The 14,940-nt window shown below is 63.1% G+C and overlaps 5 protein-coding genes across 5 annotated transcripts; all 5 read left to right on the forward strand.

Annotated features, from left to right (window-relative positions):
- Positions 1-1,252: 1,252 nt before the first annotated feature.
- LDBPK_340440 (hypothetical protein, conserved) lies at positions 1,253-2,509 on the forward strand (the record flags this gene model as incomplete). The annotated part of the gene is made up of 1 exon (XM_003864161.1): positions 1,253-2,509. One exon carries the CDS (start codon positions 1,253-1,255, stop codon positions 2,507-2,509), a length of 1,257 nt encoding a protein of 418 aa, XP_003864209.1.
- An 801-nt stretch (positions 2,510-3,310) lies between these two features.
- On the forward strand, positions 3,311-4,120 carry LDBPK_340450 (hypothetical protein, conserved; the record flags this gene model as incomplete). The annotated part of the gene is made up of 1 exon (XM_003864162.1): positions 3,311-4,120. The coding sequence occupies one exon, from the start codon at positions 3,311-3,313 to the stop codon at positions 4,118-4,120; it is 810 nt and encodes a 269-aa protein (XP_003864210.1).
- A 1,207-nt stretch (positions 4,121-5,327) lies between these two features.
- On the forward strand, positions 5,328-5,690 carry LDBPK_340460 (ribosomal protein S25; the record flags this gene model as incomplete). Its single annotated transcript, XM_003864163.1, has 1 exon — positions 5,328-5,690. One exon carries the CDS (start codon positions 5,328-5,330, stop codon positions 5,688-5,690), a length of 363 nt encoding a protein of 120 aa, XP_003864211.1.
- A 2,446-nt stretch (positions 5,691-8,136) lies between these two features.
- Positions 8,137-10,950, forward strand: LDBPK_340470 (hypothetical protein, unknown function; the record flags this gene model as incomplete). Its single annotated transcript, XM_003864164.1, has 1 exon — positions 8,137-10,950. The coding sequence occupies one exon, from the start codon at positions 8,137-8,139 to the stop codon at positions 10,948-10,950; it is 2,814 nt and encodes a 937-aa protein (XP_003864212.1).
- A 1,774-nt stretch (positions 10,951-12,724) lies between these two features.
- LDBPK_340480 (hypothetical protein, unknown function) lies at positions 12,725-14,938 on the forward strand (the record flags this gene model as incomplete). Its single annotated transcript, XM_003864165.1, has 1 exon — positions 12,725-14,938. A coding segment is annotated over one exon (2,214 nt), but the record flags the coding sequence as incomplete, so codon positions are not given.
- Between the last annotated feature and the right edge of the window lie 2 nt (positions 14,939-14,940).

Consider the following 14,940-nt stretch of genomic DNA (forward strand, 5'->3'; position numbering starts at 1 on the left):
CTTCCTCCTATTGGAAAAAAAAATCAAAAATGGCATTCCGTCTGTGCTGTGAGAAAGAGAGACTTGCGAGAAGGGGAGGTGTCGTCACCTTCGAGCACGACCAGCGGTGGTGGCCATGCTTGTGAGTGTGTTTGATGAGGTGAAGAGGGGGAGGCGCGGTCTTCGGCAACGCAGCCCGCTTCTCCTGCGTCGCCGTCACCGACGAGCCCCCTCTCTCTCAGACACACGTACATCGCCGGTGATGTGCCGCGCGGCCCACACGCGTGCGCCTGGAGCGAGAGAGAGCAAATGTGGGGGAGGGGTGCAGGCGTGTCGATCTGCCCACCCCCTGCTGCCCCGCATGGTCATTCACGTTTTCTGCCTCTCGTTGGCCATTCTTTGGGAGCAAGGGGGCAGCATTCCACAATGTAGCCTGCCGTGCGGCATGCGCACACACGCACAGACACGTGCCAACGACCGAGCCAGGCCTCTCCCTTCTCCACCTCCCTTCGCATGAGCATCTCACTTACGCCGATACGCCCCCGGGCTCACCACCCCTTCGCCCCATAGACGCGCGCACGCAACCCTACTCGCACACGACAGAGGACAGCGCGGGCAGCAGGTGTGACGGCTCGCTGCCGCTCTGCTCTGCCTTTCTGTTTCTGGTCCTCCTTTTCCGGCCGGCAGTCAGCATGCGGGCAGCGCCGCCGCCACCACCCCAGCGCCCCCCCCCCCACTTCCACATCATTGCCCTGGCCTGTAGTGTCATCTCTGGCGCTTGCGAATCTCTGCTGCCATCCTTCCTGTTTCTTCAGCGGCCCGCCTACTCCTCGAGATGCACAAAGGTGTGTGCACGTACGCTGAGTTCTCGAGTCACCTCTCCGCCATCGTGGGCCGTCACCCACATGTGACTGACCTGCGGCTGCAGCTTCTACCACCCGCGAGAGGTCCTCGTCCGCCACGAGAGCGCCGCGATGTGCAGAGCAGTGGAACAGCTGTGGAGTCGCGGCCATCCGTGGAAGACAGCGGGTTGGATTTCACAACCCTCTACGCTGTTCTTCTTTCGCGGCGAGGCGACGACGGCGGCAACAGCGAAACCGTAGCCGTCTACACGGTGGTTGGGCACGTATCCCACATCTCGCTCAACTGGTGCGCGCAGCTTCAGCGCTCGTTGAGCGTCACCGCCCTTCTCGCAGCCCCGACGCGCAGCCTCGTATGGCACGCCGACGGCTTTCATGAGAGCGAGGTCGGCACCATCCTGGGTCGAGAATGCATGACGGGAGTCTCGTCGTTCGAGGTGCGGCTCTCCCCGTACGTGCCGCCACTGCAGTGGTGCCGCGCAGTGGACGGCGTCTTCGGCTCGCATCACTTCGTTTGTGGCTCCTATACCTGTGGCATCGATGAACCGCGCGACGACAACGACGACAGTGCCGGTGCAGCACACACACGCGAGGCGTGGAAAGAGAGGGATACCCTCCGCACGCCACCCAAGGCGGTGGTCGATGCTGCCGCCACCGACGTGGCGCCGCACACGCCCAGTGCCGGTCCGCCGGTGCGGATGCCGCGTCGAGAAGGCGCGCTCGCAGCCGTGTGGGCCGGCACTCCAGCAGCAGAGGAGACGCCATGCTGCTCTTTCGCTCTCAGCAGCGGACACCTTCCCCTTCGTGTGGCGGGCGTGCTGAACGGCAACATGCCTTTAGACAACGCCACCAGCTCGATACCGGGCACGCGCGTGCTGTGCTTGGTTGCGCTTGATGGCTCGCTTCTCACGGGACGCACGTGTCCGGATTCGCCGTCGCCTTCATGGTCACGGGACCTTTTTGATACTCTCTGTGACTTCATCTCCCGCGACGTCATGCCACGTGTCTCGCTCCGACTCATCGACGGCACATGGGCCCGCGCAGAGGCGTCAGAGCACCTGCTCGATGATGTCTGCCAGGTGCGGCAAATGCTAGGAACGAGCTACGTCGTGCAGTACCCCTCGGACGCCGCAGCCGCTGCGGCGACACGTGCGCGCAGCATCGTCATGGTGCTGGACCTTTCTGTCCCTCTCCAAAAACTCCTCTCCACCCTTCCTTCGATGCGCACATCCTCGCCATCGCCAGCAACGGATGCCAAGTCGGAGCGGCGGCGGCGTTGCCTGGCGACCCAATTTGCGGAGGCAGTGCAGGATACTATCGGTCAGCTTGTCTCGCAGCACCCCGACGTGTTTGCCTTCACGCGCGAGGCCGCACGGGCGACGGAGAGCGCGCTGGTGGCGCAGCTGTCGCGCGGGCCCACGCACTTCACCCGCGAAATGCTTTGCCGTAGCATCGCGGCGAGCGTTTCTCAGATTTTATCCCTCTCCTCGAACGCCGCCTTTGTTGAGGAGGTGGTGCGGTTGCTGTGGGGATGTGAGACACACGTCGAGCCCACCGACGTCGCCACTGCCACAGAGCGCAGTCGTGAGAGCCTGCGTATCTCGCAGCGGCAGCCAGTGCAGATCCAGCGCCGTATTGAAGAGCGGTTGATGAGTGCCATACCTCCTTGACAGGGCTTGCTGTCGAGTAAAGTACGCCCGCATGAGCATAACGCGCGCGTGGACGATTGCCTGTCCCGATCCTGCTCGGCATCCCTCACCTACGCTGGTTGGAGATGAAGCGAGCGCTGCTTTATTCGCGTGCCTTCGTACGTTTTGTTTAGCTCTGATGCGCACTGCGCCGCCTGCCCCTCCCCCACCACCAAACTTTTCTCTGCTCCGTGCGCTTCGCTTGCTGCTCATGACGTCATGCTGTTGTCGTCGTGGGTGCCAACACGGACGCAGTGCTGCTGGTCATGTTGCTCGCTTCTTTCGCTTTTTCGTCTTCCTGCTGCTGCCCTACACCCCCCCCTCCCCTCCCATCGTCCTCCCCGTTACCCTCGAACCCGATCCACATGGGCAGCGTTGCCGTGGATTTAGCAGCAGCCGTCAAGCGGCAATGGGCGGCGGGCGGCAGAGAGGAGCCCGTGCCCTCACCGCCACGCCCCGTCAGGCATGAGCAGCCACCCCCCCCCCTCCCTCCCCCTCCTTTTCCCAGCTTCGCAACACGTTGTTTCGGGTGCAGAATGCTACTGGTCGCCATGCACGTCCTTCCCTCTCCACTCGGCTCTTACCCATTGCCACCCCGCAGCGTCCTCAGCGCCATCACAGACACGCACGCGAAGCTGAGCAAGAGACGGCCCAATACATGGATGCACGGTGCGCCTATACGTGGAGCTCCCTCTCCCTGCAGTCCCTCTCGCCTCCCGTATCATAGCCACGCAGCACCGATCCCATTTCTAGCCAGGAGGTGTGTCAGTGGGCAGCCGTGCAATGCAGTCACGCGTGCGCTTGCTGTATCTGGAGTTCATGTATCTCCTCCCTCAGCTCAAGGGCTTCTACAGCCCACAGGGCGCTGCGGCGGCTTCAAAGGCGCCCGCATCTGGCATGGCGACCTCGAAGCCCTTCTACCTCCGTTTACCAGCTAGCCACCCCGCATGTGAGTCACTGCGCAGCGCGCACGTTACGGAGCTGAGCAGTCATCGCCAGGGCAAGCGGCCCGCTGGTGCATCGCCAACGCACGCCACTGCCACAGACGGCGAGGCACCGCCGCCTCTGGTTGATGTGAGCACGGCTGTAAACTCTGAATCGTGCGTCGTCTTCAAGCTGCAGGGAGACAGCGAGCGGGCCCTCGTGGCACCCTTCATGCCCGCCAACTGGGACAACAGCATTGCAAGGAAGCCATCCCCATCACCGGCAGGGCAACGAGCGCCTGCGGCGGAGCGCGCCGCTGAGGCCGAATACCGTGCTCGTGTGCAACGTCTGTTCTATGCAAATGCGCTCGTGCCTGTGGGCAGCCCGGAGTGGAAGCGCTGTCTCGCTCGTGGCCGCTATGAGGTGCGCAGCGTCCACAACGTATTGCACGTGCGCAAGTACCGCGCGCTGCACAAGCGGTACAGCTGGGCTTCGCAGCTCTCGCGCACAGAGTTGGAGGCGGCGTGGGGCGGCAGTGTGGAGGACGTGGAACAAGCGCTTCTGGGGTTGTCTAACAGGGACGTGTACGGCTACTCGGGAAGCGACGCCGAAGCATCAGAGGAGGCAAAGGGCGACGCGAAACGAGAAGAGCATGCTGCACGGTCGTAGATGGCACGTGGAATATGCGGCGCGTTGAACGTCGTCTGCGGCTTCGCGCTGTTTCGCAAGTTACTGTTGCGTCTTCCTCTCTTTCCGGCCTCTACATGGTTTCTCGCTTACAGACGGCCGTGCGAACGGCACTGTGGCCTCGCGGCTCCCGTGCACTTGCGCGGTTGTCTGCTGGAGTGCTTGCGCACGTGCCGCATCTTTCAGAGCAGGTGCCTTTCTCCGCTCAGCTCTGGCGCCGCCAACATGCTTCGTTTTTTTTTTTGCTAGGCAGCGCGTGTGTGTGTAGGGGGTGGATGGAGGTGGGGAGGGGGTCGCCACTGTCTGCGTTCTCTCTCTGTCTTTGTCTTCCGCCCTCACCCCCCCCCCACTCCCACTCCATCCTCTACCCACGCTCGCGACTGCATGCAACGCTGTGCAGGGCTTCCTTTTTCGTTTCCTCGAGCGCTGGCTGGCGGTGGCGGCATCAGCTGGTCGGCGCCTTCACCTGCGTCTGCACGGCGGCGTCCGCCTCGCGCGCCTGGCGCTGCTCAACTCCCTATGGCCTTTGACGCATGTCTCCTCGTTGTCCGCGCGCACTGTGGCCGCCGCCTTGGAATGCGCCCCCTTCGCGCACACACGCACTTGTGCACAGAGGCGCTTGCGAGCGTGCTTGTGGCCTCTCGAACCTCCCCCCTACCACACGCGCACGCACACCCTTCTTGTTCTTCCTGCTTCTTTTCAAGGGCGTGCTGGCTACAACGCACTGGAAAAGACACAGCCTGTGGATGTTGTGCATGTGGCCCACTCGCACCTTGTGCGTCGCTGGGTACCCAATACTATCGATCTCTCTTCGCTCTTCCAGCGAAACCCCTCAGCTGCCGCCACCGCGCAAGGTCCGCGGACGCTTCATTATCATGCCAGTCCTTGCACGCTCCTTTCGTGGCACGTTTCATGGCATCGTCGTCTTTCTCCCCTGCACCGCGACACACCACCTGCTAGACACGGATCACCCCCCCCCCCAACACCCACACTGACTGCAGCCTGCACTGAAGTCACTTCTTCTCCCTGCACCTTCTCTGTCTCTCTGCCATCGCGTCTGTACAACGCCGCGCACCTCCACCCGCCATGTCGCCCACACCCGATTAACCATCCGCACAGAGAGTTCACGTGAACCTCCCTCTCCTTCAAGTCCATCTCCCACCCATCCACCCACCCACCCACCGCAATCATGCCGCCGAAGGCTGGTCAGACGAAGAAGGCCAAGATGGAGGCCGCCAACAAGGGCGCGAAGAAGACCACGAAGAAGTGGAGCAAGGGCCAGTCCCGAGAGGCTCTGCAGAACGCCGTGATGTTCGACAAGGAGACGTACGACAAGCTCCGCAGCGAGGTGCCCAAGTACAAACTCATCACCCCGTCGATCATCTCCGACCGCCTCAAGATCGCCGTCTCCATCGCCGCCGCTGGCCTCAAGCAGCTGTGCCGCGAAAAGCTCATCCGCCTGGTGTCGTGCTCCAGCAAGACCCGCGTGTACACGCGCATCGTGCAGGCCGCCCCGGCTGAGGCGGCTGCCGCCGCTCCGGCTGCCGAGTAGAAAAACAGGAAAGCAAGCGAGTCAGCGAGCGCGATCGGGCATGAGTAGTGGAGGTGCATAGGTGTGGAACGAAGGCGTGGGATGGGCAGAGGTGGAGAGGAGAGAGGTGCGTGATGGGGTAGAACGCCGCCACGGCGCCGGTCCGCATCAGCACCACCACCCACACGTCTCCATCCTCCCACACATTTTCCCTCTGTTACGGATCGCCGCCATGCATGAGGGCGTGCGCGTCTGAGGTTCTTCTCTCGCTCTCCGTGGGCGCCTTCCCCCCCCCCCGCCAACTACCACCACCCCCGCGCTTCTCTCGAGCTGCGGGCAGCGTGCGTTGCACATGCGCACATGTGGCGAGTCGCGCCAGGGGTGGAGGCAAAGCAAGCGTGTCCTTTCTTTATGTTTTTTTTTTTGATGTTTTCATGATCATCTGTGTCTTGTGGAGGTGCACCGCCGTGCCCTGGTCGCTGTCCTCTCCGTCCCTCTTTCTCTCTCTGTCTCGCCCACTGCGATCGTCGGAGTGGGGAGGAGGGGAGTGCGTGAGGGGCGTCGAAGGCATGTGCAAGACTCACGTCCACGTCAGGAGATGAGCCATACAAACTCCAGAATAACATGATATACGCACCCGCAGGCATGTCGACCGCCGAGGATGGCATTATCCTTCCAACCCTACCTCTGTCTGCAGCTCGCGCCACCGCGATCCAGGCGCGCATGATGGATTGCCGTCATCCGCATCGCTAGCGTGGCCCTGATGGCATCACCTACGCATATCCCAAACGGGAGAGCACGCATTGCTGACCGTCTTCCGCGGTTCTCAGCCGCACGCGTCTCGTGCACACAGCGAACAGCATCACGGATGGCCCATCTATGGTTGCCCATTTTCCTTCTCCTCTTCCCTTCTCCACCCCCTCCTTCTCCGTCTCGGCCCCTCACTTTTCTCAAGAGTTCAGGAGAGCTGTCGCGCACAAGCCCCGGGGGCGGACAGCGACGAGTCGAATACTGTGGCGCTCAGCAGCACAGAAACATCGGTGTGCTTCCCTTTGTCTCCGCTGCCTGCTGCGTCGCACACGCATGCATCAGCAAGCCAGGTGAGCAGTCATTCTTTCATGTAGACTAGGAGTCGTTTGACGGCCGCCACCACAGCCCACGTCGCCGTTCTCCTCCTCCCCCTTCCCCTCCCTCCCCTCTCCTGCACAACACAGAAGGCGAACAGCGGAAAGCACAGCGCACACGTGGGCACCGGCGCGAATACGAGGGACTGGGAAGCGAGATACCAGAGGGAGGAGGTCGTGTGCACATGTCTTTTCTCTGCTCGTGCCGTTGCTCTTCTTGGTGTGCTTGCGTTTGCTTTCCTCGCGCTCGCTCGCCGACGCTCTCCTCTGTGCGTGCGTGTGATTGTGTGCGAGTGTGTGTGTGTGTGTGTGTGCACAGCACATTGTGCGGATCAGTTTGCCTGCTCCTCTTCCCCCTTCTTTATATTGTCCTGCATAGCTTTCTCCCGGCAGCGGTGGCGGAGTTGTGCGGCTTTGTGGTGTCCGGTGTGCGCCGCGCGAGCACAGCAAGTGTTGCTTGGCCCATTGATTAGTTGGCGCCCCGTGTCTCTCTGCCTCTCTCTCTCTGTTGTTTGTTTTCCGTTCTCCTCACCTCAGCGCGCTCTGCCAACTCTGCAGTGGCAAGCAGCGTCAGCATTGGTCCCCTGCTCCTTCTTTTCCTCGTCCCTTTTACTCTGTCCCTTGTGCGTGCGCGGTTGAGTGTGTGGGTGTGGGTGTGGGAAGGCGCCTGACTTGGCGGACGCACCGACGCCAGACACGCAGCACCCCACGCCGCCATCGTACATACATCTATTCATATATATATATATATGAATAGATGTATCTGTCGATTGTCTTCCTCCCCGACGTGCAGCGTAGTGTAGACAACTCTTTTTCTTCTCCTCGCGTTGGCTGCCGCTGCCGTTGTCCTCATCCGCTTGTTGGCTCTGTGTTTCTCCCATTCGATGTGCGCTTGATTTTGTTGTTTGGGCGTACCTACTTGAGTGCTCGTTCCACGTGTGTCTCTGGGTCGGCACGTTCTTCGGGTGGCACCTTCCTTGAGCTTCTCTGTGCCCCCTGCTCTCGCATCGCCCTCCCCCCCCCTTCCTTCCTTCCTTCCTTCCTTTCTGCTAACCTCTGGGCAATCTGTGGAAAGCGGCGAGACGGCCTACACTCTATCTATATCTCGGTGAACACCTCTCAGGGGGAGGAGGAGCAGGGCTACCGCCATCGTCCTCACGCGCAGCGTCCGTCTGCCTCGCTTGTGCGTGCGTGTGTATACTTGATCCCCTTTACAGAGCAGGCCTTTCTCATCATCTGCTGAGGGTACTTCGTTGTTGTTCTTAATGAGCGCCGCCACGGATGTGCTGACGATATCGTCGTCACCGTCGCGCACGGAGCCACTTGCGCGCGCCGCAGCCACCATGGCAGGCGATTCTTGCCCCTCCCCCTCGGCGGCAGCGACCGCCGTCACCACTACGGCATCCTTTGCTTCCCCACGCACCCCGAAGAGTACGCCGCCGCCCACGGCAAGCCGCTGTCTTGTTCGGCCGCTCTTACTGCAGCGGCGCCATAGCAGATCCGACGGGCCGCAGCACCAGCAACAGCAGTCCAGCTGTGCCTCAAACCCGTCCTCGGCGAATCTGTGCGAGAGTGAGCAAGAGGGGGCCGGCGGCGTAGAGATACTCCTCGCGAAACAGTACCGGCCCATGCGCGCCATCGTGTCCAGTCGATACGCCGGCACCGCGGCAGGTCAGCAAGAGCGGCGGCAACGGCAAGAGGACGCGGCGGGGACAGCCGTGGACGGCGGCGCCGCCGAGAAGCTCGCGAGCGGTGCGGCGAAGGAGAATGACGGAGCAGGTCACAGCAGCAGCAGCAGCACCACCACCACTGACGGCACCGCCGGGGGGGTTCGATGTATAGCCGTGCAACTTCCCTCAGACCACCACACCGCGGCGGCCCCCAACAGCGCTTCACGTGGCCAAGAAGACAAGAGGCAGGTCGCGAACCGCTCCGTACCAATCAACTCTGCTCGCCCCTGCGGCGAAGCCTTGGTGGCGCCGTCGTCCTCTTCCTACTTCTCTAACCTGTCTGCGAGCACGGCGCACAGCAGCAGCGCGTCGAGCAGCTTCTACGGTGCACCAGCAAGCGTCCCTCGAGCATCCGGCGCCGGTAAAGGGCACGCAGCAGTTGCATCACTTTCCCCGCCTGCACTCCCCGACGGCGTCCCAGCATGCAATGGTGACGGAAACCGCAGCGGCAGCAGCACCGAAGCCAAGGTTGTCCCCCTGCTGCTGCGTACTTGGCTTTCCGCCCACACCATCGGCGAGGAGCTCGGCTCCCCGTCCATCTCGCGCTCCGCCTCGCGAAACCTCGTGCGCGGGCCGTCCCTCACGGTGCCGCAGGCTCCTCTCGGGACACTGCCTCCCAGCGGTGCCACAAGCATGGGCAGCGTCACCCCACTCAGCAGTAACCGGAGCAGTACTCATCCTTCGTTCATGCGGCCGCCAAGCGTAACCCGCTCCGGCGGCGAGCAAGGCAGCATCAAAGTCCCTGGAGGGCTGCGGCAGATAAGCGGCGGCGGCAAAGGCAAAAGCAGCCCGACGGGCGGCATCGCGCATGCTGTTAACGGCCGAGTTTTATGCTCACCGCATGGCGCGCGGCGGCCAGATCTTGGTTCCCGCCGCACCACCTTTCAGCGCAGCACCTCAAACCTCTCGCTGCCTGAGGCCTCTTCAAGCGGCGGCGCGCCGCCGCCGAGTGATCTCGGTGAGTGGTCCAGCGGTGCGGCCGTGAGAAAGGACACCGCCTCGGCGCGGCCGCCGCCGTCGTCAATGCCGAAAGAGATGCACAGCTTCATCCTCAGTCAGTATCGCACCTTGCAGCGCGACGTTCTTTCTCTCCCCGCTCCACAGCAGTCCGTCTACCCTGACGTGACCTCGGTGGACTTCCAGCACATCAAGAGGGCGACCTGTTCGAAGCACTCCAAGGCAGCCAAGAAGGCGCTCAAGGCACAGGAGGAGGTGCGGTTGCGTGCCCTTCAGCAGCAGCACCACGACATGGAGGTGATTCGAAACGGTGGCCGCGAGCATGTTGGGCAGAGCATGAAGAGCAGCGTGGTGCTGGCCGGCTCTCTGTCGAAGCTTCGAGCGCGCACCCGCTCTAGCCTCGGCAGAAGCGCCGCCACGGCGCTCGGTGCGAGTCCGGCGACGTCCCTCGTAATAGGCTCACCAGACGAGTGCAGCGTCACCGCCCTGTACCCCGGAGACGGCTCCGGTCGCGCAACTCCGGAAAAGCATGACGCGGCGCAGTCGCAGACACCAGAGCGGGAGCGGGAAGCCTGGCACGCGTCCAAGGCCTTCATGGCATCGAACGCTCCTGCCGGCGCACAGCGTCACGGGCGGCAGTCGCGCAGCGTCAACAAGAATCGCATGAAAGGCGAGGAGATCGTGGTGGCAATCGCCCTCGATAGCGAAGACGAGGAGGATGTCGATGCAAGCACCACGTCGAACGCGGAAACATGGAGGCGATCTCGCGTCGACCAGCCGCACAGGAGCGCGCACGTGAGCTCCACGGCCCTGGGCGAGTTGTCGAGCGACACGGCAACAAAGTGCGCTGGCGAGCGGCTTGTCTCTCAGCCGCAGCGCCGCAGAGGTGCAGCAGCCTCGAAGAGATGTGCAGAGCGCCACGTGCACAGCAGCAGCAGCAGCAGCAGCAGCAGCAGGAATGAGGAGGGCTGCTTCCCATGTAAGCAGCAACGCGGCAGCCGCGTGCGCAGCGCGCCGTCCCCGTCTTCCGCGCTGCCGCTGGAGCTCTGCTCACCGCCGGTCGCCTCGAGGTCGGGATCGCGGGCATCCTTGTCCGCACACGCACTTGATAGCTCGCACCACCACTCCAATGCCACCACGGCTTTGCTGGCGCACAGCTCTTCAGAAAGCGACGACGGTGAAGACGCGGCGGACGAGTGCTGTCACTGCTGCCCTTGCAAGCGCCCGAAGAACTTCTTCGCCCTCTGTCGCACGAGCAGCCAGAGCGCCGCTTCGCTCGTGTGGCGAGGGGAGAAGCGCAACGTGGCGGCCGGTGCCATGCAAGAGGAGAAGCCGTCGAGCACGGCCATATCACGCGCCAGCCCCGACGACAGCCAATTTGTGGTGGAGGACTTGGAGGACAGCGACGAGGATGAGCCGACGCTCTCCATGCAGAGCTTCCGCCGCGCTAACATACAACGCATACGATGAAAGGGCACGTCATGCCCACATGGCCCCACGTGCGTGTATCACTCTAGCCATCCGGCGTCACCTCCTGCGTATGTGTTTCTGTGTGGGAGGAGGGGAGGGCATGCGCCTATGCATGCGCGCTCCTTCGCCCCACCACGCTCCGTCCCGCCCCTCGTCTCCTCTCGTGGTGCTTCTTCGCGGTACTCCGGTCGGCGTCTGTGTTGCCTTTGCTTTGGGCCCTTCGTGGCACTTCCTTCTTCTGCCCTGTTGTTTTACGCAGTGCGCAGTGGACGTGCGTGCGTGCGTGCATCCATGTTTGTGTGTATGCATGGTGGGGAGAGGGAAGGGGTCGGCAATGTGGACGCGTCTGTGGTCTGAGCGCCTCTCTGTCTCTGTGCTCTCCCTCCCTCAGTCAGTGTGGTACGTTGTCCTCATGCTCTCACTCCACACACAGGCACACGCCTCGAGCTCAGTCTCGCTTGATTTCTCATTAGGTTCTCGCAGTGGTCGTTGCGACGACTCTTCCATGATCATCGTCACGCTCCGTGTGTGTGCGTATAATAGTTTTCTCTGTCTCTCTCTCTGCCACTTGGGCGTGCGTGGTTGTCTGCAGCGGCCGTCCGTCCTTTCCCCCCACCCCACCCTCCCCCTTCTCCCTACGGGCCGCATGACGTCGTGGTGAGTCGAGCGCCGTTTTCTGTGGTGGTGGTGGTGTGCTGCTCTCGCCGCGCTGTTGGGTTGGCTGGCTGGTGGGGTGGGAGGCGCGGGCAACGTAAGATTTTGTAGAAGGCCAGCGTGAAGCTGCGCCTGCTGCCCCTGTAGCGTTGGATGCGCGCCGACATGTATTCCGTGGAAGGGTACGTCTGCGTTGATGTGGTCGTGCTTCGCAGCGGCCTTGCCAACGCGAACGGAAGAGAAGCGCAAGCGTGGGGAGACGCACATCGGCGCGGTCGCGTCTCTCTCAAGGGGTCCACGCTTTCTTGCATGGCAGCAGACAGATTACGCCAAAGGAGGCAATGCCTGTGACTGAGGCGCAGAAGCCACAAAACATAATCGAACGAAAACGTCGATCGAGAGCGTGGCACGAGTGGCACAGATGACGCTCATGCACACTCTCACATGCGTCCGCCGCCGGCGAGTCCACGAGCCCGCGCCACTTTCCTTTGCCTCCCCCTAGCAGTCATGCACCCCGTCCCTGAGCAGCGGCCCATGATTGTGTTGAAAAGCAACAAGGAGACGCTGCCAGGCGAGTCGTCATGGCATCACCAACGGTCAAGTCTCGCTCAAGCAGCTGTCTCCCAGGAGTTCTCGGAGAGAGGGTAAGCAAGGCTCCTGACGACTCTCATGCTGCCCCGCATCCCATCTCCCCCACCCCATCACCGACGAGCGCAACGGCCTTGTGCTAGAATAGCCGCGGCATCCCTCTCGCTCGCCTACTCACCGCCCTCTCCACCTCCCTCCTCCTCTTCTCCACACCCTACGCACACTCACATGCACCGCCGCTGCAGTTAACGAGACATCATAACGTCCGCGAGGCGAGGGGAGGCACACACACAACGCGCATCAAGCGTGCCAGACCTCATTCTTCCTTCCACCCCCCTCCCTCCTCCTTCTCCATCCACCTCCCTGTCTCCGCTCGGCCCCTCTTGCCTTCCGTCCTCCCCACCACCCCTCTCTACCCCTTTGGCGGCCCGCCGCGCAACAGTGCCCGTCTGCCAGCCTGTGTCAGGGGAGGGTGCAGCACCGTGCTCCCACTTCTCCGACCTCAGCCCCGCCCCACATACAGCCCTTCGCGATGCGTGGCGCACACGTGCGCACGTGTGCGCGCCTCACAGCGCTGGTGGGTGTCGCCGCCCTCTTCCTTCTCGCCACCCAAGGGCCTGTGGCAGCCGCTGTCGGTTTAACGACCGATCCGGTGCAGCCGCTGCTCGACGTCCCATTCTTCGCTACCGGCACGGACCTGAGTATGGGCAGCAGACTGTTCGCCTCCTCGGATGCGCGCTGCACCAAGAGTGTCACGACTGCGTGCTCAGTGAAGAGCGAGGTGAGCGGCAGCAGCTTCAGGAATGGGACATGCGTCTTCACGGTGAGCAGTGCGGCGCTGGGGGTGACGCTGGACACCCCTCGGACCTCGGTGCCACTTGCCCACTGGTGTGTCGGGAGCCCCGGCTCCGCGCAGCGGGTGGCCACGCTGCAGATGCACAAGATGGAGGTGACGCCCGAATACGTCCTCAACGGCGAAGAATCCGCTCTGAACTTTGGCAGCGCTGTGCCGGTGGGAACCACGCTGGGATTTTACGCTGACAGCCAATGCCAGCTTCTGCTCACGGGAGCCGGTCCGTTTGTGATAACCAACGAGCGCACGGTGAGGTTTACGATAATGCATTCCTCGTCCCCCCTTTTCATGTGCGCCTCCACCATCACTGTGAACGGATCCGAAACCCCGACGAAGCTGGTCAATGCAGTGGCACTTGCAACACCCTACACGGTCGATCCCGCCACGGGCGTGCGCCACCAAACCGTCGTCGTCTCGAGCTCGACACAGGCCTACCCACAGTTTTACCTCTCCACGATGGCACACTGCACGGACTCGCATCCAGCATACCAAAGCACGACTGCCAGCGAAATGGCTGTGAAAGTCAGCGTGTCTCGTGGCGCGTACTTCTTCTGCGGCTCACGCGATTTTGGTGAAAACGGACTTTACATCCCCGCCAGCAACACGTTCACCGTCTTGGAGTACGACGTGGTGCCACACACGCTGTACGTGGACAAGGCGACCGTCATGTCCTTCGCCCTCGACGCGGCTCCGGTGCAGAGTACGCTCGAAGCCGTCCTCTCCACCTCCGATGACTGCAGCGCCGCCAGCAGCTGGCAGAGCAGCTGGAGCAGCACGATGCGGTGGACAGCAAATCAGTTGGGTGTCTACTACGCCTGCGTTCGCAGGAAGCACGCCGCCGCCACCGACGGCTACGCGAACATCATCATCGCGACAAATCTGCCCACCACCACCTTCTCCCCCGCAGCCCCCGTCCGCGGCGTGTCCATGCGCGCCACCCTCACCCACGTCAATGCGACCAACGCCTTCTTCGTGGTCGGACTTTTCGACTCGCAAGATTGCACAACGCTGCTCGTGCGGGGCATCGCCAGCCCGTCCACCAGCGCCACCGCCAGCCTCGCGGTGCCGCTCAGCGCCCGAGATACGCTGTACTTGTGTGTGTCGAACCCGCTGGAAGCCGAGCCCACCGCGCAGGACGTATCCGTGCGCTTCCACAAGCTGCATGCGCTCACCCCGCAGCCGTTTGCACTGGAGTACGCCCCGCTGCGCGTCGGCGCGCTGTCGACCATCACGCTGGACGGCACGGTGTTCCTGGCCAAGGGCACGACGGTGGCGCTGGTCCGCGCAGACGCCCGCAAGGAACAGTGCGGCGCCACCGACATCCCGACGTTCCATGTCTTCGGCGCCGCGTTCGCGCTAGGCCCCGTCACCTTCCCCGAGGCCGGCGACTGGGACGTGTGCGTGCGCGAGCCCGGCGCCAGCTACGTCGCCGTGCACCGCGTCACCGTGTACGGCAAGGCGACCGTGGAGCCACCGGGCATCGTCGCCGGCGTCGAGGGTACCATCGCCGTGAGCGGCCTCCCCCCCAACGCTGTCGTGTTCGTCACGAGCGCCGCTGAGTGCGGCAATGAAGCAGCTGTTCTGGGCAGAGCCACCGCCAGCGGCGAGGGCGCCGCCAAAATCACGCTCATGTATGACAGTGTTGGCACGCTGCTGCTGTGCTCCTACTACCCGGCCACGGCGCCGCAGCCGGTGTTGCAGGCCGCGGGGAACGTGCGCACCGCCAACCCGCGCGTCGCGCCGGCAGTCGTGGCGCTCACGGCGCAGAAAGACGACCCGCAGGTGCTTCGCTTCGTGGCGCCTGGCGCGGCAGTGCTGAAGGGCCACGCCGCCTACCTGCTGCCCGGTGAGTCAGCGTGCCCCAGCGGCTCTCACGTTCCAGGCGCCGCCACCGC

This window comes from Leishmania donovani, chromosome 34 (assembly GCF_000227135.1).
Source record: "Leishmania donovani BPK282A1 complete genome, chromosome 34".
Lineage (NCBI taxonomy): Eukaryota > Euglenozoa > Kinetoplastea > Trypanosomatida > Trypanosomatidae > Leishmania > Leishmania donovani.